This window comes from Coregonus lavaretus (genome assembly GCF_964263955.1).
Source record: "Coregonus lavaretus genome assembly, contig: HAP1_SCAFFOLD_1279, whole genome shotgun sequence".
Lineage (NCBI taxonomy): Eukaryota > Metazoa > Chordata > Actinopteri > Salmoniformes > Salmonidae > Coregonus > Coregonus lavaretus.
Window position 1 is genome coordinate 33,194 of NW_028167079.1, and position 25,941 is coordinate 59,134.

The 25,941-nt window shown below is 47.6% G+C and overlaps 1 protein-coding gene across 1 annotated transcript; it reads right to left on the bottom strand.

Moving 5' to 3' along the window:
* LOC311113906 (sodium channel and clathrin linker 1-like) lies at positions 1-25,826 on the bottom strand. The gene is made up of 22 exons (XM_084189186.1): positions 25,771-25,826; positions 25,254-25,299; positions 24,962-25,032; positions 18,423-18,475; positions 15,870-15,942; positions 15,649-15,704; positions 15,406-15,547; positions 15,116-15,238; positions 14,809-14,874; positions 14,143-14,213; positions 13,857-13,947; positions 13,685-13,776; positions 13,501-13,564; positions 13,279-13,392; positions 13,033-13,131; positions 10,993-11,139; positions 7,783-7,925; positions 7,421-7,613; positions 2,118-2,314; positions 1,056-1,134; positions 731-826; positions 1-302 (listed from the first exon to the last, which is right to left on the bottom strand). The coding sequence occupies exons 2-22, from the start codon at positions 25,285-25,287 to the stop codon at positions 240-242; spliced, it is 2,067 nt and encodes a 688-aa protein (XP_084045312.1). The 5' UTR covers positions 25,288-25,299; positions 25,771-25,826; the 3' UTR covers positions 1-239.
* Between the last annotated feature and the right edge of the window lie 115 nt (positions 25,827-25,941).

Sequence of the window (25,941 nt, forward strand, 5' to 3'; positions counted from 1 at the left end):
AATAACATAAGTCACAGTGAATGGTATAAATCCATAACAGACATTGGCATTTCTGTATAAATGGTTGGCAATGCACACAGCCAGGGATGGAAATTAAGCTAGCCAGAGGCTAGTACATTTCAGACTGGCTCGTAGAAAATGTGGCCAACTAGTCCAACGGCTAGTGAAATGTTCTTTAAAATATCGCATGGCACAGCGGACCACTGGCCAAAATCCTTAAGGTCCAATCCTGCACACAGCTATAGAGACTCCAGGTCTGCCATGGACGCTGTTTTCCTTCTCTGTGACGTCATTATACTCAGCTGAAAGTGAAAGACATCAACAACAAAAAAACGGGTGTGTTAGAAATAGTCAAAACCTACAAGGTCCTCTCAATATCAGGGCGTATTCAAAGATGGTGTCCATGAAGAATGCATTATATAGAACGGACAGGATTCTGTCATATAAAATAGGTAGACGTGTCATTTCAATCCGTGCAGCGTTCCAGTACTGCATCTCATATCAATAAGATCCAGGGTCATATTCATTAGACACCAAACTAAGGAACACTGACTAAAACAGGGAGGGGCTACCTAAACCTATCCAATAACTCGTTTTAGTTTGTGTTGCACAACGTTTTCAACTGTTTTGCTACAGTGTGCCCAATAAATACGACCCTGTGGTGATATCAGACAACTGGCTGACATCACTGTGCGCCTCACCCTGGCCCCAGTAGTAGGACCCCTAGTACCTGTTGTGATGCTGTAGTTGCCTTCTGTTCTGCCTGAGTCAAACGCCTCTGGAGACGACTGTTCTTCTCCTGGTACTCTGCCATCTGCCTCTCGTACTAGACAAGAACGACGACATATTTCAACCCCAACAACAATATTGACACACTTCATCCCCTACTGGACCACAACAACAATATACTGAGGTCACATTTCTTCATTAAATGAATTATGATGCATGTTGCTATTGGTTTCAAGGTGTGAGGATTGTGTTGAATTCACGTAAGTAAAACAATTGTCTGTGTTCCTTTTTTATCTTCTATAAAAAAAGGTGTGTGTTAGAATCACCTCTATGACGGTCTCGTGGTCAGTCTCCAGCTGGATCTCCAGTTCCTGACAACGTTGCTTCTGTCGACTCAGCTCACCCCTGAAACCAACAGACCTTATCAGAGTTGTAAACCACTAATCATCAAACACATACTTTATGCTTGTATGAAAACTCATCCACTGTGTCAAACGGGGCCATTTGGGCCGTAGCTTTTCAATCGCTCCCTTCTACATTGTGTGTAGGAGGCTTGAAATGATGCTTCTACTGTGATGTGCAAAGAGAGAATGCGCAAGAACAGCTTTTCATAATAAAAACTCATTGTGTGTAGGAGGCTTGAAATGATGCTTCTACGGTGATGTGCAAAGAGAGAAAGAGCAAGAACAGCTTTTCATAATAAAAGCTCATTGTGTTGTCCCGAGTGGCGCAGTGGTCTAAGGCACTGCATCACAGTGCTAGCTGTGCCACTAGAGATCCTGGTTCGAATCCAGGCTCTGTCGTAGCCGGCCGCGACCGGGAGACCCATGGGGCGGCGCGCAATTGGCCCAGCATCGTCCAGGGTAGGGGAGGGAATGGCCGGCAGGGATGTAGCTCAGTTGATAGAGCATGGCGTTTGCAACGCCAGGGTTGTGGGTTCGATTCCCACAGGGGGTATGAAAAAAATAATGTATGCACTAACTGTAAGTCGCTCTGGATAAGAGCGTCTGCTAAATGACTAAAATGTAAATGTATGTAAATGTGTGTAGGAGGCTTGAAATTATGCTTCTACGGTGATGTGCAAAGAGAGAAAAAGCAAGAATAGCTTTTCATAATAAGAGTTCATTGTGTGTAGGAGGCTTGACATTATGCTTCTACGGTGATGTGCAAAGAGAGAAAGAGCAAGAACAGCTTTTCATAATAAAAGTTCAAAGCAGAAATGTAAGATGTGAGCATCCTCTTAACAAACTGGTGAGTTTGTAAACCTGCTTGTATGGACACTGGGCTATCATGGTGGCATATCAGTAAGAACTTCAAATCACTGTTTATTTGTCATATATACACACACACACACACACACACACGTGAACACAGTACATTGAACTAACTTGAGGCTGGTGAGTTTGGTGTGGAAGGCCAGGGTGAGGGTCTTGGCCTCTTCCTTCCAGCGCTGGGTGGTCTTCTGCTGGGCAGAGAGGAGGCGGGTCAGGTCAGCACTGGAGCTCCTACTGCTCTCCTCCAGCTCCCTGACCCGGGCATCCAGACCCTGCTCCTTTAGGGAATACTCCTGCTCCATCTGGGACACCTGGGGGAGGGGCGGGGGGGACGTGAGGGTGGGTGTGTGTCTCCTACTTGATCTCCCCAACTGTTTAAACCTCATCTTGTTTCCACCTTCCTCTCTACCTGCTAGACCTCTATCCCTCCTCCTCATCTCTCTACCTGCTAGACCTCTATCCCTCCTCCTCATCTCTCTCTACCTGTTAGACCTCTATCCCTCCTCCTCATCTCTCTCTACCAGCTAGACCTCTATCCCTCCTCATCTCTCTCTACCTGCTAGACCTCTATCCCTCCTCCTCATCTCTCTCTACCTGCTAGACCTCTATCACTCCTCCTCATCTCTCTACCTGTTAGACCACTATCACTCCTCCTCATCTCACTCTACCAGCTAGACCTCTATCCCTCCTCATCTCTCTACCTGTTAGACCTCTATCCCTCCTCCTCATCTCTCTCTACCTGCTAGACCTCTATCACTCCTCCTCATCTCTCTTTACTTGCTAGACCTCTATCCCTCCTCCTCATCTCTCTCTACCTGCTAGACCTCTATCCCTCCTCCTCATCTCTCTCTACCTGCTAGACCTCTATCCCTCCTCATCTCTCTACCTGCTAGACCTCTATCCCTCTACCTGTTAGACCTCTATCCCTCCTCCTCATCTCTCTCTACCTGCTAGACCTCTATCCCTCCTCCTCATCTCTCTCTACCTGCTAGACCTCTATCCCTCCTCCTCATCTCTCTCTACCTGCTAGACCTCTATCCCTCATCTCTCTCTACCTGTTAGACCTCTATCCCTCCTCCTCATCTCTCTCTACCTGTTAGACCTCTATCCCTCCTCCTCATCTCTCTCTACCAGCTAGACCTCTATCCCTCCTCATCTCTCTCTACCTGCTAGATCTCTATCCCTCCTCCTCATCTCTCTACCTGCTAGACCTCTATCACTCCTCCTCATCTCTCTACCTGTTAGACCACTATCACTCCTCTCTCTCTACCTGTTAGACCTCTATCACTCCTCTCTCTCTACCTGTTAGACCTCTATCACTCCTCTCTTTACCTGCTAGACCTCTATCCCTCCTCCTCATCTCTCTCTACCTGCTAGACCTCTATCCCTCCTCATCTCTCTACCTGCTAGACCTCTATCCCTCTACCTGCTAGACCTCTATCCCTCCTCATCTCTCTCTACCTGCTAGACCTCTATCCCTCCTCCTCATCTCTCTACCTGTTAGACCTCTATCACTCCTCTCTCTCTACCTGTTAGACCTCTATCACTCCTCTCTTTACCTGCTAGACCTCTATCCCTCCTCCTCATCTCTCTCTACCTGCTAGACCTCTATCCCTCCTCATCTCTCTACCTGCTAGACCTCTATCCCTCTACCTGCTAGACCTCTATCCCTCCTCCTCATCTCTCTCTACCTGCTAGACCTCTATCCCTCCTCCTCATCTCTCTCTACCTGCTAGACCTCTATCCCTCCTCCTCATCTCTCTACCTGCTAGACCTCTATCCCTCCTCCTCATCTCTCTCTACCTGCTAGACCTCTATCCCTCCTCATCTCTCTACCTGCTATACCTCTATCCTCTACCTGTTAGACCTCTATCACTCCTCTCTCTACCTGCTAGACCTCTATCCCTCCTCCTCATCTCTCTCTACCTGCTAGACCTCTATCCCTCCTCCTCATCTCTCTACCTGCTAGACCTCTATCCCTCCTCCTCATCTCTCTCTACCTGTTAGACCTCTATCCCTCATCTCTCTCTCTACCTGTTAGACCTCTATCCCTCCTCATCTCTCTCTCTACCTGTTAGACCTCTATCCTGTCAATCTCTGAAGCTGGAGACTTATCTCCCTCACTAACTTTAAGCATCAGTTGTCAGAGCACCTTACCGATCACTGCACCTGTACACAGCCCATATGAAATTAGCCCACCCAACTACCTCATCCCTATATTGTTATTTATTTTTGCTCTTTTGCACCCCAGTATCTCTATTTGCACATAATCTCTTGCACATCTAGCATTCCAGTGTTAATACTAATTGTAATTATTTTGCACTATAGCCTATTTATTGCCTTACCTCCATAACGTGCTACATTTGCACACACTGTATATATATTTTCTGTTGTATTTTTTTGACCTTATGTTTTTTTACCCCATATGTAACTCTGTGTTGTTGTTTTTAATCGCACTACTATGCTTTATCTTGGCCAGGTCGCAGTTGTAAATGAGAACCTGTTCTCAACTGGCTTCCCTGGTTAAATAAAAGGTTAAATAAAAATAAAAGACCCTCCTCATCTCTCTCTACCTGCTAGACCTCTATCCATCCTCTCTCTCTGACTGGTGGTCTGGTTTTAGTTTACCTCATTGGCTCACCATCTCTCACAAATGTCACTTAGCCCTTACCTGTGTTCTACAGACTGGTCCTACCTGTTGTTTACCTCTTACCTGTGTTCTACAGACTGGTCCTACCTGTTGTTTACCTCGTCTCTGTTCTACAGACTGGTCCTACCTGTTTACCTCTTACCTGTGTTCTACAGACTGGTCCTACCTGTTGTTTACCTCGTCTCTGTTCTACAGACTGGTCCTACCTGTTTACCTCTTACCTGTGTTCTACAGACTGGTCCTACCTGTTGTTTACCTCTTACCTGTGTTCTACAGACTGGTCCTACCTGTTTACCTCTTACCTGTGTTCTACAGACTGGTCCTACCTGTTGTTTACCTCTTACCTGTGTTCTACAGACTGGTCCTACCTGTTGTTTACCTCTTACAGTGGGGAAAAAAAGTATTTAGTCAGCCACCAATTGTGCAAGTTCTCCCACTTAAAAAGATGAGAGGCCTGTAATTTTCATCATAGGTACACATCAACTATGACAGACAAATTGAGAAAACAAATTCCAGAAAATCACATTGTAGGATTTTTTATGAATTTATTTGCAAATTATGGTGGAAAATAAGTATTTGGTCACCTACAAACAAGCAAGATTTCTGTCTCTCACAGACCTGTAACTTCTTCTTTAAGAGGCTCCTCTGTCCTCCACTCGTTACCTGTATTAATGGCACCTGTTTGAACTTGTTATCAGTATAAAAGACACCTGTCCACAACCTCAAACAGTCACACACCAAACTCCACTATGTCCAAGACCAAAGAGCTGTCAATGGACACCAGAAAAAAAATTGTAGATCTGCACCAGGCTGGGAAGACTGAATCTGCAATAGGTAAGCAGCTTGGTTTGAAGAAATCAACTGTGGGAGCAATTATTAGGAAATGGAAGACATACAAGACCACCGATAATTTCCCTCGATCTGGGGCTCCACGCAAGATCTCACCCCGTGGGGTCAAAATTATCACAAGAACGGTGAGCAAAAATCCCAGAACCACACGGGGGGACCTAGTGAATGACCTGCAGAGAGCTGGGACCAAAGTAACAAAGCCTACCATCAGTAACACACTACGCCGCCAGGGACTCAAATCCTGCAGTGCCAGACGTGTCCCCCTGCTTAAGCCAGTACATGTCCAGGCCCGTCTGAAGTTTGCTAGAGTGCATTTGGATGATCCAGAAGAGGATTGGGAGAATGTCATATGGTCAGATGAAACCAAAATAGAACTTTTTGGTAAAAACTCAACTCGTCGTGTTTGGAGGACAAAGAATGCTGAGTTGCATCCAAAGAACACTATACCTACTGTGAAGCATGGGGGTGGAAACATCATGCTTTGGGGCTGTTTTTCTGCAAAGGGACCAGGACGACTGATCCGTGTAAAGGAAAGAATGAATGTGGCCATGTATCGTGAGATTTTGAGTGAAAACCTCCTTCCATCAGCAAGGGCATTGAAGATGAAACGTGGCTGGGTCTTTCAGCATGACAATGATCCCAAACACACCGCCCGGGCAACGAAGGAGTGGCTTCGTAAGAAGCATTTCAAGGTCCTGGAGTGGCCTAGCCAGTCTCCAGATCTCAACCCCATAGAAAATCTTTGGAGGGAGTTGAAAGTCTGTGTTGCCCAGCGACAGCCCCAAAACATCACTGCTCTAGAGGAGATCTGCATGGAGGAATGGGCCAAAATACCAGCAACAGTGTGTGAAAACCTTGTGAAGACTTACAGAAAACGTTTGACCTGTGTCATTGCCAACAAAGGGTATATAGCAAAGTATTGAGAAACTTTTGTTATTGACCAAATACTTATTTTCCACCATAATTTGCAAATAAATTCATAAAAAATCCTACAATGTGATTTTCTGGATTTTTTTTTCTCATTTTGTCTGTCATAGTTGACGTGTACCTATGAAGTAAATTACAGGGCTCTCATCTTTTTGAAGTGGGAGAACTTGCACAATTGGTGGCTGACTAAATACTTTTTTTCCCCACTGTACCTGTGTTCTACAGACTGGTCCTACCCGTTTACCTCGTCTCTGTGTTCTACAGACTGGTCCTACCTGTTTACCTCGTCTCTGTGTTCTACAGACTGGTCCTACCTGTTGTTTACCTCGTCTCTGTTCTACAGACTGGTCCTACCTGTTTACCTCGTCTCTGTGTTCTACAGACTGGTCCTACCCGTTTACCTCGTCTCTGTTCTACAGACTGGTCCTACCTGTTTACCTCGTCTCTGTGTTCTACAGACTGGTCCTACCTGTTTACCTCGTCTCTGTGTTCTACAGACTGGTCCTACCTGTTTACCTCGTCTCTGTGTTCTACAGACTGGTCCTACCCGTTTACCTCGTCTCCGTGTTCTACAGACTGGTCCTACCTGTTTACCTCGTCTCTGTGTTCTACAGACTGGTCCTACCTGTTTACCTCGTCTCTGTGTTCTACAGACTGGTCCTACCTGTTTACCTCGTCTCTGTGTTCTACAGACTGGTCCTACCTGTTTACCTCGTCTCTGTGTTCTACAGACTGGTCCTACCTGTTTACCTCGTCTCTGTGTTCTACAGACTGGTCCTACCTGTTGTTTACCTCGTCTCCGTGTTCTACAGACTGGTCCTACCTGTTTACCTCGTCTCTGTGTTCTACAGACTGGTCCTACCTGTTTACCTCGTCTCTGTGTTCTACAGTTCGTCTATCTCCCTGTCCTTCCTCTACCCTCATCCATCCCTCCCTCCTGTTCATACTGTATCCAGTCTAGTCTTAAAGGTTGCTAACCAGGTAGTCTCACCTGCTGTTTAGCTCTCCTCTGGGTCATCATGCTAGCCTTGCGCAGCTCCTCCATCTCCCTGCGGAGCTGCATGTTCTCCTGCTGCAGCTGGAGCCGCTCCTCGCTGACCCCGCTGCAGTCCTCCCTGGCTGCAGACAGAGACCCCTGCAGCCGCAGCACCTCCTCCTGGCACCGGGATAACTCCTCACTGTAGCTGTGGGGGGGGGGGAGAGAGAGAAAGAAATAGAGAGGGCATTTAGATTACCAAGTACTGTAAACACTTGAGTCCAGACAAATCAACAGTCAGCCTAAAAACCACACTTGATAGCTGAACACAGTCTGCGCTGACTAAGCAGACAGAAATATGTCTCATCCCCACTCACTCCATCTCCATTTTCTTCATCTTGTTGTGTGTGCTCTGCAGGGTGATGTTCATGTCGTCCTTCAGTCTCTCAGCATTCAGAGACCTCTGGTGGAGGGCCTCCATCTTCCTGTACTCTGGCTCTCCTCTACCCTCCTTATACACCTGGAGTAGAGATGACATAGGAACAGGTTATAATGCATTATAATGCTTCAAACCCTGCATTCCCTATAGAAAGTTATTTCTCCACCTGTAGGATGCATGATCCACTTTTGTAAGACTAAAACAATAGTATGACTTCTTTCCAGTTCCTCCTCCACTCCCCCCCTCACCTTTTCCAGTTCCCCCCCCCCCCCCTCACCTTTTCCAGTTCCTCCTCCCCCCTCACCTTTTCCAGTTCCTCCTCCACTCCCCCCCTCACCTTTTCCAGTTCCTCCTCCACTCCCCCCCCCTCACCTTTTCCAGTTCCTCCTCCACTCCCCCCCTCACCTTTTCCAGTTCCTCCTCCACTCCCCCCCCCTCACCTTTTCCAGTTCCTCCACCACTCCCCCCCCTCACCTTTTCCAGTTCCTCCTCCACTCCCCCCCTCACCTTTTCCAGTTCCTCCTCCCCCCTCACCCTTTCCAGTTCCTCCTCCACTCCCCCCCCTCACCTTTTCCAGTTCCTCCTCCACTCCCCCCCTCACCTTTTCCAGTTCCCCCCCCCTCACCTTTTCCAGTTCCCCCCCCCCTCACCTTTTCCAGTTCCTCCTCCACTCCCCCCCCCTCACCTTTTCCAGTTCCTCCTCCACTCCCCCCTCACCTTTTCCAGTTCCCCCCCTCACCTTTTCCAGTTCCTACACTCCCCCCTCACCTTTTCCAGTGCCTCCTCCACTCCCCCCCCCTCACATTTTCCAGTTCCTCCTCCACTGCCCCCCTCACCTTTTCCAGTTCCTCCTCCACTCCCCCCTTCACCTTTTCCAGTTCCTCCTCCACCCCCCCTCACCTTTTCCAGTTCCTTCCCCCCCCTCACCTTTTTCCAGTTCCTCCCCCCCTCACCTTTTTCCAGTTCCTCCTCCACTCCCCCCTCACCTTTTCCAGTTCCTCCCCCCCCCTCACCTTTTTCCAGTTCCTCCTCCACTCACCTTTTCCAGTTCCTCCTCCACTCCCCCCCCCCTCACCTTTTCCAGTTCCTCCCCCCCCCTCACCTTTTTCCAGTTCCTCCTCCACTCACCTTTTCCAGTTCCTCCTCCACTCCCCCCCCCTCACCTTTTCCAGTTCCTCCTCCACTCACCTTTTCCAGTTCCTCCTCCACTCCCCCCCTCACCTTTTTCCAGTTCCTCCCCCCCTCACCTTTTTCCAGTTCCTCCCCCCCCCCTCACCTTTTCCAGTTCCTCCCCCCCCCCTCACCTTTTCCAGTTCCTCCTCCACTCCCCCCCCCTCACCTTTTCCAGTTCCTCCTCCACTCCCCCCTCACCTTTTCCAGTTCCTCCTCCACTCCCCCCCTCACCTTTTCCAGTTCCTCCTCCACTCCCCCCCCTCACCTTTTCCAGTTCCTCCTCCACTCCCCCCCCTCACCTTTTCCAGTTCCTCCTCCACTCCCCCCCCTCACCTTTTCCAGTTCCTCCTCCACTCCCCCCCCTCACCTTTTCCAGTTCCTCCCCCCCTCACCTTTTCCAGTTCCTCCCCCCCCTCACCTTTTCCAGTTCCTCCCCCCCTCACCTTTTCCAGTTCCTCCTCCACTCCCCCCCTCACCTTTTCCAGTTCCTCCTCCACTCCCCCCCCCCTCACCTTTTCCAGTTCCTCCTCCACTCCCCCCCCCCTCACCTTTTCCAGTTCCTCCTCCACTCCCCCCCCCCTCACCTTTTCCAGTTCCTCCTCCACTCCCCCCTCACCTTTTCCAGTTCCTCCTCCACTCCCCCCTCACCTTTTCCAGTTCCTCCTCCACTCCCCCCCCCTCACCTTTTCCAGTTCCTCCTCCACTCCCCCCCCTCACCTTTTCCAGTTCCTCCTCCACTCCCCCCCTCACCTTTTCCAGTTCCTCCTCCACTCCCCCCTCACCTTTTCCAGTTCCTCCTCCACTCCCCCCCCTCACCTTTTCCAGTTCCTCCTCCACTCCCCCCCCTCACCTTTTCCAGTTCCTCCTGCACTCCCCCCACTCACCTTTTCCAGTTCCTCCTCCACTCCCCCCTCACCTTTTCCAGTTCCTCCCCCCCCCTCACCTTTTTCCAGTTCCCCCCCCCCCCTCACCTTTTCCAGTTCCTCCTCCACTCCCCCCTCACCTTTTCCAGTTTCTCCTCCACTCCCCCCCCCCTCACCTTTTCCAGTTCCTCCTCCACTCCCCCCTCACCTTTTCCAGTTTCTCCTCCACTCCCCCCCCCCTCACCTTTTCCAGTTCCTCCTCCACTCCCCCCCTCACCTTTTCCAGTTCCTCCTCCACTCACCTTTTCCAGTTCCTCCTCCACTCACCTTTTCCAGTTCCTCCTCCACCCCCCCCTCACCTTTTCCAGTTCCTACACTCCCCCCCCTCACCTTTTCCAGTTCCTCCTCCACTCCCCCCTCACCTTTTCCAGTTCCTCCTCCACTCCCCCCTCACCTTTTCCAGTTCCTCCTCCACTCCCCCCTCACCTTTTCCAGTTCCTCCTCCACTCCCCCCTCACCTTTTCCAGTTCCTCCTCCACTCCCCCCCTCACCTTTTCCAGTTCCTCCTCCACTCCCCCCCCTCACATTTTCCAGTTCCTCCTCCACTCCCCCCTCACCTTTTCCAGTTCCTTCCCCCCCTCACCTTTTTCCAGTTCCTCCCCCCCCCCCTCACCTGTTCCAGTTCCTCCTCCACTCCCCCCTCACCTTTTCCAGTTCCTCCTCCACTCCCCCCCCCTCACCTTTTCCAGTTCCTCCTCCACTCCCCCCCCCCTCACCTTTTCCAGTTCCTCCTCCACTCACCTTTTCCAGTTCCTCCTCCACCCCCCCCCCTCACCTTTTCCAGTTCCTACACTCCCCCCCCTCACCTTTTCCAGTTCCTCCTCCACTCCCCCCCCTCACCTTTTCCAGTTCCTCCTCCACTCCCCCCCTCACCTTTTCCAGTTCCTCCTCCACTCCCCCCCTCACCTTTTCCAGTTCCTCCTCCACTCCCCCCCCCTCACCTTTTCCAGTTCCTCCTCCACTCACCTTTTCCAGTTCCTCCTCCACTCACCTTTTCCAGTTCCTCCTCCACTCACCTTTTCCAGTTCCTCCTCCACCCCCCCCCCCCTCACCTTTTCCAGTTCCTCCTCCACTGCCCTCCTCTCTCTCAGGGACCTCTCCATCTGAGACTCTTTATCTGCACACTCCAGTTGTAGAGCCGACAACTCCTCAGCCATCCGATGGATCTGTGAGTTGCACTGTTTACGCACATTCTCCACCTGAAAGAAACACAATCCAGAACAACTCAATAATACTTGAAGGAACAACAGATTGAGCAATTAGAATACGTGGGATGTATACTGTCTCTGCACAAAAAAGTATATTCTGTAAGTCACGCTTTTCAGAGGGAAATGCAGAGAGGTGCACCCCTGGTTTCACCACATAGAAACACACTGCAGCTTGTCAGTCTATGCTATTTCAGTGCACGTCTAGATTTAGACCTGTGTCTGACAGCCTGGTGAAGGCTAGGCTAACATTAACAGGCTTAGGGAGTTAGGTCTTAATCAAGAGCCATTAATAGAATGGTAATCACAGTCTCTACAGTAAAGAGTCAGGCAGAGTCAGAACAGTGAGTTCCTCAAGGAAAAGGCTATACGGACACTACTGACCTACAAACCCATAATTCATTTCAGAATTGGTTAAAATTAGGTTAGGGTTAAAGGTTTGGTTAAGGTTAAGGGTCAGTTTTCAATTGAGATTAGTAGTTTTACAGGTCAGCAGTGTCCTTATAGTCTCTCCCATTCCTCCTCTGAGAACACAGAATCAAGAGAGAACATGGTCAGGAGGAAGCAGCTCCGTTCCTCCTCTGAGAACACAGCATCAAGAGAGAACATGGTCAGGAGGAAGCAGCTCCGTTCCTCCTCTGAGAACACAGCATCAAGAGAGAACATGGTCAGGAGGAAGCAGCTCCGTTCCTCCTCTGAGAACACAGCATCAAGAGAGAACATGGTCAGGAGGAAGCAGCTCCGTTCCTCCTCTGAGAACACAGCATCAAGAGAGAACATGGTCAGGAGGAAGCAGCTCCGTTCCTCCTCTGAGAACACAGCATCAAGAGAGAACATGGTCAGGAGGAAGCAGCTCCGTTCCTCCTCTGAGAACACAGCATCAAGAGAGAACATGGTCAGGAGGAAGCAGCTCCGTTCCTGCTCTGAGAACACAGCATCAAGAGAGAACATGGTCAGGAGGAAGCAGCTCCGTTCCTCCTCTGAGAACACAGCATCAAGAGAGAACATGGTCAGGAGGAAGCAGCCTAACAGGTTGAGGTAGTAGTGTACTGGTGATGTAGTATTGAGATAATGATACACTATGGTAAGGGGTTGGAGATTAGATTAGGGTTAGACAGGGTTGATCATGATGCTGGGACTAGGGTTAGACAGGGTTGATCATGATGCTGGGACTAGGGTTAGACAGGGTTGATCATGATGCTGGGACTAGGGTTAGACAGGGTTGATCATGATGCTGGGACTAGGGTTAGACAGGGTTGATCATGACGCTGGGACTAGGGTTAGACAGGGTTGATCATGATGCTGGGACTAGGGTTAGACAGGGTTGATCATGATGCTGGGACTAGGGTTAGACAGGGTTGATCATGACGCTGGGACTAGGGTTAGACAGGGTTGATCATGATGCTGGGACTAGGGTTAGACAGGGTTGATCATGATGCTGGGACTAGGGTTAGACAGGGTTGATCATGATGCTGGGACTAGGGTTAGACAGGGTTGATCATGATGCTGGGACTAGGGTTAGACAGGGTTGATCATGATGCTGGGACTAGGGTTAGACAGGGTTGATCATGATGCTGGGACTAGGGTTAGACAGGGTTGATCATGACGCTGGGACTAGGGTTAGACAGGGCCGTTAATGATGCTGGGACTAGGGTTAGACAGGGTTGATCATGATGCTGGGACTAGGGTTAGACAGGGTTGATCATGATGCTGGGACTAGGGTTAGACAGGGTTGATCATGACGCTGGGACTAGGGTTAGACAGGGTTGATCATGACGCTGGGACTAGGGTTAGACAGGGTTGATCATGATGCTGGGACTAGGGTTAGGGTAGAGTTTGAGGTGAGGACTTTGGTAGGCATCTTGAAAAAGGAGTTGAGAGACTCACCTCTTTCCTTGTGCGTATGGCAGCGTCCTGGATCAGTTGTCTGATGGCTTCATTCATCTTGTCCAGCTCCTCAGATTTCTGTTTCTCTCTCAACAGGGCCTGAAAGGGAGATACATACCCATCATCTTCACCATCAGAGTTACACTAAATGACAGACAGTCCCTGACCGGACAGAGAAGGAAGGGGTAGAGAGGGGGGTTGTCTGACCTGGTCCAGAGAAACAGACCGTAGCAGTAGAAGATGTACCTGATCTTTCTGTAGCGAGGCCTCCTCAGCCAGCTGGATGGAGTCTCTGACCTTGGAGAAGGCCTCGTAGCGGTCGTCCTCCAGAGAGGCACAGCGCACCTGCAGCTCCCCCACCTGACGGGTACACCTCATTATACCCAACGCTATTTAGCTCCATCACCTTGTAAATACCAGGTCAACACTTGTTAAAACAGGGATGTCTGAAACTAAAGTGTTCCCCACCTGCCTCTCCCACACCACCTGCTCCCTGCGTACACTCTCTGCCTCCTGACTAGCTGCCGTCAACCTGCAGGAGACAGAAAGGGTTAGCAAAAGGAAAAAGTAGAAGGAATTGAAGAGAGATGCACTCAGCCTCCTGTGGAAGAGTCAGGAAGAGGAACTGGAGTGAGGATTACAGCGGTGTCACCTGGCCTCTAGCTGGCTGAGGGCTGACTGGAGATGGTGGAGTCTTCGATCTGAGGCTTCCTCTCTACCGTGAGCCTCTGCTGCATCGTCCTCCTACACACACAAAGGGACTGAGGTTATATTCTGCTATGGTAAACTATGGTAGAGAACTAGAAGCCCTCCTGTTTTCCTACCCGTCTCTGTATCTGGTCCTGGACGTTCTGCAGCAGCTTGGTCATCTCCTCCACCTTGGCTGTGGCCATCCTCAGATCTGCTTTGGCCTGTCTGCAGTAGGAGTGGAAAGAGAGAAATAAATCAACCTTGCTCTCTGCAGTAGCACTGCCTGAACTGTGCAGCAGCTGAAGATCTACCTTCCTGGGAGCCATTTTGGATCTAAAAGTAGGAGCCATTTTGGATCCAAAAGTAGGGGCCATTTTGGGTCTAACCAGGAGGCCATTTTGGATCTGCAGTAGTGTGTACCTGAGCTGGATGCGTAGCTCCTCCATCTCAGTGCTCTGTTCCGTCAGCGTCTTCAGGAACTGCTGGTTGGTCTGAGTGTGGCACGAGAGACACGCGCGCCGGTGAGGCATGATGGCTTCAATACACACACACACACCATTCACTTCTTACACACACACAAACACTAAACGTCTCACAAACACCAAATGACACACACACACACACTACAATCCTTGGTAGACAGAAAGAGAGAGAGGAAAGCCCTTGCCTCACCCCTCATTAAACATGTATAAGATGGATACATGACTCTCTTCAGAAGCAGAAGGTAGGTGTGTGAGGTAAACCTGTACTGTAATATTAGTTTAGAGGCAAGTCTCTCTCTCCTATCAGTCTGTCTAGAAGAGCCAGTTAGCGGGCCAGTGAGTAAGGACGGGAGAATGACTGAGTGTGGTGTTGTGTGTAACAAGCATGGGCAAAGCAAAGGGATTAGGCTACTCCCTGTCCGCAGGCATTACGCAACACTGACTGATTGTTCTACTTAGTGTTTGATATGTTCTAGCCATGTGTAAAACAGCTTCCTCATTTACCAAATACCTTTTCCATAATGACCCAATATTCTACATTCTATATCCCAACAATATTCTGATGATACACACATATTTGACTTAGTGATTGGCTGAAACTTACCGATTCCAGTTTCTGATTGGTGACTTGGAGTTTCTGGATGTGCTGTTGGAATTGGATCAGTTGATCCTATGACAAAATAATAAGGGCGGGGTTAATGACAACTTCCCTTACATCACTTCCTCTTAAATAATGACATCGAATTAATCATAAACTATGGACACAAAGTAAAACTCAAAGCTTGTACTAACTTCTAACATTACAGAGGTTTAGAAGCAGCAACGATCAGCTACTCTCATTGACCTCAATGGGAGCGGGATGAAATCCATAACAATGCTGCCCTCTGGGGGCCAAACTGGGGAAGGCCTACCTTGAGGCGCTGTCGCTCGGCAACATGGAGCTGTCCGTCAGAGGTGGTTCTCTGGTAGAGCTGATGTAACCGGTCCAGCTCCTGGGCTGATGCCTGCCACAGCTCCATGGCCTGGTCTCGCTCCTACACACAAACACACCTTTACATATATACACACACACACTACATTTAGTCACTTAGCATACAGTCTTATCCAGAGTGCCTTAGTCAGCGCATTCTATTAATGCAGGTAACACACAAACCCACCATACCACATTTAAACACACACACGTTGCAGTGTTTAGTCTAACCTGTACAGAGAGCTGGATCTGTTCCTGTAGGTTGTTGATGAGCCCCTCGTCCCCCAGCGGGGCCCCCTCCACCCCTGGCCCTGTACTGACTGGGAGGGTCTGCAGCTGCCTCTCTACTGACTCCCTCAGCTCAGCATGCAGCCTGGATGGGAGACGGCAACATACACACCATTTAGGGACCTCATTGATGTGAAAGAAAGGGAGCAGCATGCTGTGGTCTTAGCACTGAAGTTGAAACCGTACCGTTCATTCTCCTTGACCACCCTGTCCAGCTTCAGTTTGACCTCCGTCATCTGCATCTTGTGGTTCAAATTGTGAAGTAAAGATTAATGTCCATCACTTTAGAAATAGATTGTAGACAATCATAAAATATCTCCATTGTAAACACAATCCTTTCATTTTATTGTAGTCAAATTCCAAAAGATGAATGAACAAACAGAACGATAATTTTGATAAATCTTCACCTGGTAGCGCTGCAGTTGTTCAGTCATGTCATCCATGTGACGGTCATACTCTGATAGGAGAGGAACCATTATACTGGAAAACAACAAACCACAACACTGGAATCACCTTTATCAGACTGGACCACAACACTGGAATCACCTATATCAGACTGGACCACAACCACAACACTGGAATCACCTATATCAGACTGGACCACAACCACAACACTGGAATCACCTATATCAGACTGGACCACAACACCGGAATCACCTATATCAGACTGGACCACAACACCGGAATCACCTATATCAGACTGGACCACAACATCGGAATCACCTATATCAGACAGACACTGGAATCACCTATATCAGACTGGAACACAACCACAACACTGGAATCACCTTTATCAGACTGGACCACAACACTGGAATCACCTATATCAGACTGGACCACAACCACAACACTGGAATTACCTATATCAGACTGGACCACAACACCGGAATCACCTATATCAGACTGGACCACAACATCGGAATCACCTATATCAGACAGACACTGGAATCACCTATATCAGACTGGAACACAACCACAACACTGGAATCACCTTTATTAGACTGGACCACAACACTGGAATCATCTATATCAGACTGCAACACAACCACAACACTGGAATCATCTTCATCAGACTGGACCACAACCACAACACTGGAATCACCTATATCAGACTGGACCACAACCACAACACTGGAATCACCTTTATCAGACAGGAACACAACCACAACACTGGAATCACCTTTATCAGACTGGACCACAACACTGGAATCACCTTTATCAGACAGGAACACAACCACAACACTGGAATCACCTATATCAGACTGGAACACAACACTGGAATCACCTTTATCAGACTGGAACACAACCACAACACTGGAATCACCTTTATCAGACTGGAACACAACCACAACACTGGAATCACCTATATCAGACTGGACCACAACACTGGAATCACCTTCATCAGACTGGAACACAACCACAACACTGGAATCACCTTCATCAGACTGGAACACAACCACAACACTGGAATCACCTATATCAGACTGGACCACAACACTGGAATCACCTTTATCAGACTGGAACACAACCACAACACTGGAATCACCTATATCAGACTGGACCACAACACTGGAATCACCTTCATCAGACTGGAACACAACCACAACACTGGAATCACCTTCATCAGACTGGAACACAACCACAACACTGGAATCACCTATATCAGACTGGACCACAACACTGGAATCACCTTCATCAGACTGTAACACAATTACAACACTGGAATCACCTTCATCAGACTGGAACACAACCACAACACTGGAATCACCTTCATCAGACTGGAACACAACCACAACACTGGAATCACCTTCATCAGACTGGAACACAACCACAACACTGGAATCACCTTCATCAGACTGGACTTACCTATTGGTAATTTGTCAGACACTTATCCAGAGCAACTTACAGTCAATGAATTCAACTAAGGTGGGTAAGACAACCACATATCACAGTCACTGTAAGTAAACTTTTTTATTTTATATTTAACACAACGGACCTATATCATTTTCCAAATCTAGATATTGGGACTCAGATCGTTCAAGTTGTCTAGTGACCCACCAAATAAACAACAATGGTTCTAAAAACAGTAGTGTAATTGTGAATAGGCATATGGCCGAGGACATTGCAACGAAAAGCTGAACTTCGCTAACACTAGCCCTGCTGATGTAAAAAGTTATAGACCAACCAAACTTTATGGTTTTCTTCCAGTCAATAGTTAAACATCAGCCTTATCACTGTAATAAAGATGCAGAGGGATAACAGAGAACACATCTACGCTGTTACATTACAGAGATTCAAAAGTATCCTTGCATCGCTAGTCAGTACAGGTGAGCGTCTATTACTTCTAGTCTAAGGAACAGGTATCACTTGTTGTTGGTACTATGAGGTTTATCATATTTTAACATCTTTGAATGTGCTGTAGATCTGAGCTCGACATCTTTTGCAACATGGGTGTAGAAAGTCTCCAGACGGATGGTGAGAAATGGTCTTCCATGTCCAATTTAATTGTACTGTATATAGCTGCACCATATACAGTCAAGTGTTGCAACAGTAAAGGCACTGATCCTCATGGTTGACATCTTGCTGTTTGTTCTCATCATTAGGAGAAGAGGGCGGGGAGAAGAAGAAAAAGTGGACATTCATCATTTCCTTCGTTAGTGTCGTGTCAATATTGGTTTTGACCGTTGGTCTTTACTTCGGACTGGTGTTGAAACAGGTAGCCTCCCCTCAGCAAAACACAACCTTAAAACATTAAGCGCCTGGAACATGGGCTGCATCCTAAATGGCCCCCTATTCCACTACTTTTCCCCAGAGCCCTATGGGTTTGCACTGATGAAAAGTAGTGCACTATTTTGTGAATAGGGTGCCATTTAGGACATACTCATCGGCATCAGTTCCTAAAGATGGCCGTGTCCCTGTTGGGTGACACAGCGGGGCTCAGGTTGTTCCTCTCCTCTTACCTCCGGTCAGAAAGCCAGGGGGCAGGTGTCTCTGCGTGTCTCGCCTCCTCACCCTGCAAAAAAAAAGCAGACCATTTAGAACGCTCTCAGGTCTGACTCCTAGTGCTACTCATATAGGGCGCGGTCGTAAATTCACTCTGGCTATCTACTCCGATTTCAGAGCACTCTCGTCTGAGTGTGCCAGAGCGCAGAATAACTGATGAATTTACAAACGCTCAACACCCGTTGAATATGGCCGGTGTCAGTAATCCTCAGCAAAAAAGCGTAATTAAATTGTTGCCAGCAGCACAGTTACAGTCACCAACGCTCTGGATAACATGAAAACAGCCTAATCAGCTCTGCTAGGGTGAGAAAAATGGTCAGAGCGAGCTGTTCTCTCATTTATGTCTCGAATTAGTTAGCAAGATAGCTAACTTTAGCCAGTTAGCTTGGGTGCTTGACTGCCATTGTGAGGCCAGAATGCTCAGATCAACCATACTCCTGGGCCTGAGCGTCCAGTGTGCGCTCTGAACAGCTCAGCGAGCGAAACGCTCTGAATTTAGGAACGTACAATCTGACAATGTTCTGAATTTACAAAACGCCCAGAGCGCACTGAGCGCTCTCTGGCACTCCAGAGTGAATTTACGAACGCACCCATAATCAGAATTAATCAGATGGATTTTCTCTTATCAAAACACGTACTATCACAACACCCAAAATTCAATAATCATCCTGCCGGGATAACAAAAAAAAACCTAGATCATTACACACGAGACAAAGCATCTGCCAACACATTATCTAACCCCTTTTTGTGGCGGATCTCCAAATTATAATTTTGCACGACAAGTGCCCAACGCATAAGGCGTTGGTTCTGGTTGTACATCCGGTGGAGAAAAACTAAGGGATTATGGTCAGTATACACTACCACTGGTAATGCACTGGAACCAACATAAACTTCAAAGTACTGCAGAGATAACAACAAAGCTAGAGCTTCTTGTTCAATGGTGGAATAGTTTGTCTGACATTTGTTAAATTTCCGTGAAAAATAACAGACAGGATGGTCCACTCCACTCTGGTCTTGCTGCAGTAGAACAGCACCAGCACCTCTGGCACTTGCATCTACCTCCAGTTTAAACGGCCGCTCAAAATCTGGCGCAGCAAGAACAGGAGTACTACACAAGAGTGCTTTAGCAGTGTTGAAAGCAGTACAACAATCTTCAGACCATACAAATTTTCTCGCCGGACTGAGCAAATCCGTTAATGGAGCAACTACCGCAGAGAAATTTTTACAGAAACTACGGTAGTAGCCAACCATCCCTAAAAAACGGCGTAGCTCTCTTCTGGTGGTAGGTGCGGGAAATGCGTTTATAGCTGAGACCTTGGCATCTACAGGGCGCACCTGACCATGGCCGACCTGTTTACCAAGATAAGTAACAGTGGCCTTCCCAAACTCGCACTTTGCTAAGTTCAGGGTTAGAGAAGCGGTTGCTAGACGTTCACACACTACCCTTAGAGTGTTAACATGATCAGACCACTCAGTTGAATAAATGACCAGATCATCAAGGTAAGCACTACAATTAGGAACTCCAGCCAATACTGCGTTAACCAGGCGTTGGAAAGTGGCTGGTGCGTTCCGCATCCCAAATGCCATGACAGCATATTGTAGGAAGTGATCTGGGGTCACAAAGGCAGAGATGTCGGAGGCACGTGGGGTTAACGGCACCTGCCAGTAACCTTTTAGAAGATCTAATTTGGTTACATAAGTAGCAGCACCAACAGTATCAATACAGTCATCCAGTCTGGGTAACGGGAACGAGTCGGGCACTGTGACCGCATTGACTTTCCGATAGTCCGTACATAATCTGGATGTCCCATCAGGTTTAGGAACCAGAATGCACGGAGAACTCCAAGGACTTGAACTTGGCATAGCCAGGTTATTCTCCAGCAAATAACCGACCTCACCCCTCATTATCTTTCTCTTAGCGACGTTGACACGATAAGGATGTTGCTTGATAGGTGCAGCGTTTCCAACATTAATGTCATGTTCTAACACATTTGTACATGTAGGAACATCATTAAAAAGACATGGAAAGCTGTGTAACAGTCTCACAATATCATCTGACTGTCTGTCCGTTAAATGAATCAGGCTTGCCGGGAGAGACAACAGCATCTCTGAATTGGGCAATCTAGCACACTGCTGCTGAGTATTGCGCAACTCCAAACCATCTCCGTCCACATCATTAATATTACCTCCCACTACAGCCGTAGCAGCAACAGAGACAGCCGACTCGGCCAGTTTCTCTGGACTGTCTACCTGAGTGACGGGTCTGTTGTGGTATGTCTTCAACATGTTAACGTGGCACACACGAGATTGGCGTTTTCTATCAGGAGTCTGTATCACATAGTCAGTTTCAGTTAGTTTCTTTTCAATGACATAAGGACCAGAGAAACGTGCTGACAATGACGCTCCTGGCACAGGCAACAACACAAGAACTCGGTCACCTGGCTGCAGTGAACGAGAAACAGCCTGTGTGTCATAGTGTCGTTTCATCCGTTTCTGTGAGGAAGACAGCGCTTCCTTTGCTAGAGCACAGGCAGCATGTAGGCGCTCACGAAAGCGACTAACGTAGTCCAACACATTTTCTTTCACACACAACTCTTGTGACAAAAACTGATCCTTAAGGACTTTCATAGGTCCTCTCATGGTGTGTCCAAACACCAGTTCAGCTGGGCTGAACCCTAGGGATTCCTGTACTGTCTCACGGACAGCAAACAACACTAGAGGAACTCCCTCATCCCAATCTTTCTCAGATTCCAAGCAATATTTACGGAGCATAGACTTCAGGGTCTGATGCCAACGTTCAAGCGCACCCTGAGACTCTGGGTGATATGCGCTTGACACACGGTGTGTAACTGACAAGGATTTTAACACTTGTTTGAAAAGTTTAGAAAGGAAATTCGTACCCTGATCAGTTTGTATCACCCTAGGTAATCCAAAAGTTGAGAAGAATTTGATCAACGCTTTACTCACCACTGGAGCAGTAATCCTTCGCAGAGGAATGGCCTCTGGGTACCTGGTGGCCACACACATAATTGTCAACATAAACTGGTTACCAGATTTTGTTTTTGGTAATGGTCCAACACAATCAACCATCACATGTTCGAATGGTTCACCTATGGCCGGTATGGGACAAAGAGGCGCGGGGGAAATAACCTGGTTCGGTTTCCCAACTACTTGACAGGTGTGGCAAGTCCGACAGAACTGAGCCACATCTTGTTTTAAGCCAGGCCAAAAGAAATGTCGCAAAACTCGATCATAAGTCTTGGTGACTCCCAGATGTCCGGACCACTGGTGATCATGAGCGAGGGATAAAACATTTTGTCGAAAGGCTGTAGGAATCACTATTTGGTAAACAGCATTCCAATCTCCGCCAGCGTCAACATGGGATGTCCATTTACGCATGAGGAGATTACCATCAATGAAGTATGCCATGTTTTTCTTCTTTAGCTCGTCCTCTGAGACAACACTAGAAAAACATTTAGCCAGACTAATGTCAACCTGTTGGTTAGCGATCAGCTGCTCACGAGTAACTGGTAACTGTATTGCTTCAGCAACAAGTTCCACATCCTTCTTCCTTTCTCTGGGCTGTTGGTCAGACTGCACCAGCTTACCAGAGGTAGCACCCGAACTATCCTCTGGGTCACACTCTCTGAATAGAATCGTGTCTGACAAATCTACCACTTCACCCACTTGTCGTGCTTGAGCACGTGTGACAGCACAAGCGGGGAACACATCTGGATAACCCTGTGCCAGCTCCTCGGAGAGAGACTGGTCACTTTTATCCAATACCTCCAATATGGGTATTACCTTTCCTCCGGCAATATCGTTGCCCATTATGAAGGTCACCCCTTTTACTGGCAACATCGGACGTACGCCAACTCTGAACAATCCACTGACTAACTCAGAGTGTACGTTCACAAAGTGCAATGGCACTGGGACGAAACCCATTTCAATTCCTTGTACTAACACACTGGAACCACAATATGTATTATTAGACAAGGGCAACACATCAGCTAGTATGAACGACTGCGCCGCACCAGTATCTCTGAGGATTCTAACTGGACGCTGAGACGCTTCATCATCTGATATAGAAACAAACCCCTCAAAAATGAACGGTTCATAACTGTGATCTGGGACAGGGACTTTCAAACCACATTCACTATGAGGCTTCTGTCTTGATTCCGGCCTTACAACCGTACGAATCAGCCCAACACCCGTTGGCGGCCTGGCGTGCTGAGGCATCCCCGGTTTGCGTTTTAGCAGAAAGCAATCATTAACTATATGTCCCACCTTATGACAATAGAAACAGTGACGCACATCTTTTGGGCGTGCTGGATGTACTGCTGGTCGACTAGGATTAAAAGTTAGCAACTCCGCAGCCCGGCTCTCCGTACGAGCCGAAAACACGCTCTTATGCGTCAACACAAACTCGTCTGCCAATACAGACGCTTCCGACAGTGAGGATACTTTCTGTTCGTTCAGATAAACTACAATGCGTTCCGGTAAACCATTTTTAAACTCTTCTAACAAGATTAACTCCCGTAGAGAGTTAAAATCAGTTACCTTACTAGCACTGTGCCATTTGTCAAACAGATTTCCTTTGTCTCTAGCAAACTCCACATAAGTCTGAGTAGGAGACTTTTTATGAGACCTAAATCTCTGTCGATATGCCTCAGGAACAAGCTCATAGGCACGAAGAACAGTAGCTTTGACCACTTCATAATTCAAACTGTCTTCAAGAGGTAGCGCTGCCAGAACCTCTTGGGCTTTACCTGTTAGCTTACACTGAAGTAATAGGCACCATACCTCGTCGGGCCATTTCAATGCTACCGCTATACGTTCAAAAACACTGAAATAGGAATCAACCTCTGACTCCCTGAACACAGGTACCAAGGTGATCTGCCTACTAATATCAAACGTAGCAGATGACACAGCTGGTGAGGATGGCTCACTAGCAGGCATAGTATTAGCAGAGACTAACCTCGCTGTTTCTGCCTCTAGTTCCATTTTACGCATCTCCAGTTCCATCTTACGCGTCTCCAGTTCTTGATCAAGCCTACGCGTCTCCAGTTCTTGATCAAGCCTACGCGTCTCCAGTTCCATCTTACGCGTCTCCTGTTCTATCTTACGCGTCTCCTGTTCTGCCTCTAGCTCCATTTTACGCATCTCCAGCTTGTCTTGCCTGATTTGTGCCCGCTCTTCCGCCTCTATTTGGAGCCGTGTCGAGCGGACATCCATCCTGGCATCACTGTCAGTCAGTGGGGAGAGGGGGTCATAACGGGGCAATGTGGCTGGAGCCTTAGTCTCGTCCTCAGACACTGATGGGCTTACAGGAACAGCAACCACATCCCCTACAGGAGCAGCAGACTCAGGCGGCGGTAACTCAAGCACTCGCTCGTTTAACAATATCGCTAACACTACTTCCCTAACTTCTGCTTTCACTAAACCCCTCGGTATGGGTACAGAAAAGTGGTCAGCCAAAGCCTGTAGATCCACTCTACGACAATTCTCAAAAATCTCCCACGTAGGGTTTTCCAAAAATGCTTCCAAATCAAAAGTAGCCATCCTACTAGCAACACGAGCCGTCGACTACTGAACACACACAAAAAAAAACAGGTAGTTACAGCTGCCAAGCTCAACACTGAACCAGACACTTACTAATTTGCACGAGTAGCATGGGATAGATAGATCCCAGACGAGCCCCCACTTCATGTTACGAACCCCGTGGCTCTAAACGTCTAGGGTGGATGGACATGAGACCCGTAACATAAATTATGCAAATTATAAGTGTGACATGAAACAGTGAGAACCAAAAATGACACAACAACCATGAACTACCGTCAAACTTAAATGGTTTATTGCTAAACACACGGTAAAGGTTTGGGAAAAAGGGCTGAGCAGGACCCAAGAAATGAAACAATAGTGTAAAACCCCCTAAACTGATCTAGCCTGCCTGAAGAACCGCTAGGCTACTGCTACCATACAAAAATACAGTGGGTGGTCCGCTCAGGTCTAACTGGTGTTTATAGACAGATTTCTTCCTACGGGTAATGTACGCCCAAGGGCAACTAGCTTAAACTCCCCTTTTCCCAAAAACACACAAAGCTACTAAACAGGGTAATCAGCAATTAAATAAGTACACAGGATACAACAGTATCCACACTCAGGTAAAGAAATATATTCTAATAACGTTACCAATAGGGTAACCAACAACTTAGTGCGTACACAACACACAGGACACCACCGTGTCCATACTCACATATGGCAAAAAGTCTCTCTTGCAACAAACACAAGTCTGGTTTTTATAAAATGGGATGTGTGATTGAACAAACGAATAACAGGTGGTGCAATTAACAGGAATGTTCACTGATTGGTCCAATCAGCAGACACCTCAACGACCACCAATCAGGAACATACAGGACACCTGTGATTAGGGCAGAAGGAGAGAAACACACAAAAACACAGGATACCTGTATCCGTAACACACACCATACAGTACCTGTGGTGCTAACGTGGCTTGAGAGCGGTGTCCATCTTGATAGTGACTCAAGGCAGAGTTCAGCCTTTGGACTGCAATGATAAATACAGTATGAAATCAGATGCTAAACAATAACATTGATATATATATATATATTATGAAAAGGGTAGTGGCTAGCTGCAATGCAACCAACATCATTTTGACATTGTGCTGGACTCCTTCAAAAGTATCTTGGTTGCATCGCAGCTAGGCTGTGGCTAATATGGATATGACAAAAGACTAGTAGCTAGTATTCAGGAAATATCCAATGTACCTTGATCACGCAAAAACTCGACTTCATTGGACATCTTGCAATGAATCTGCACAAGAAAAGACCGCACATATTAGTTGACAACAAGAGCTAGATAGATAGCTATATCTTCTGTAAACCAGATATGCCCTCTTTCTTGCTAGTTACTAACTTAGCTATAAACACAACGCTTGCACAATCAACAGGTGATTTACAAAAGATTAGGGGAATACGATAGTTGATTTGCTGGGCGAGCCCTTGTCAAGACCCTGAAAAACAACGATGTTGTTTAATGTTTACTGATAGCTAGCGGGTTACTAGGCGTAACTAACAAGCTACAGCAACTAGCTAATCTAATTTTGAGTCAGCAGGCACCGATTGCTGTGATATCGTGAGCGACAACCATTTCGAAGGGTAAAAAAAATAGCTTTTCGCTTGCACATATCACGTAATCTGACCAAATAGTGTGGCTACAAACTATACGATTAAGTGTGCTATGTGCAATTCCATTTTTACACCAAAGCAAACAAATTAAACTAACCTTTTAATTTGTCGATAATCCATCCGTCGTCGATTTGAAGAGAGCAAACAGCTGAGGGCACAGCTGAGAGCCAATCAAAATAAAGAGGTGCAACCTCGTATTCTGCCCCCATAAATTAGAAACATACAAATAGTTCCACCTATTTCTTAGAACACAGTTTAAACCTAGCAT

What these genes read in the sequence shown, in the direction of transcription:
- LOC311113906 (XM_084189186.1), bottom strand. Translation starts at nt 25,287, where the DNA reads ATGTCCAATGAAGTCGAGTTTTTGCGTGATCAAG. An exon ending in AGATCCAGCTCTCTGTACAG is followed by an intron (nt 15,239 to 15,405) that starts GTTAGACTAAAC and finishes GTTTGTGTGTAG; the next exon opens with GAGCGAGACCAGGCCATGGA. An exon ending in CCGAGCGACAGCGCCTCAAG is followed by an intron (nt 14,875 to 15,115) that starts GTAGGCCTTCCC and finishes ATTTTGTCATAG; the next exon opens with GATCAACTGATCCAATTCCA.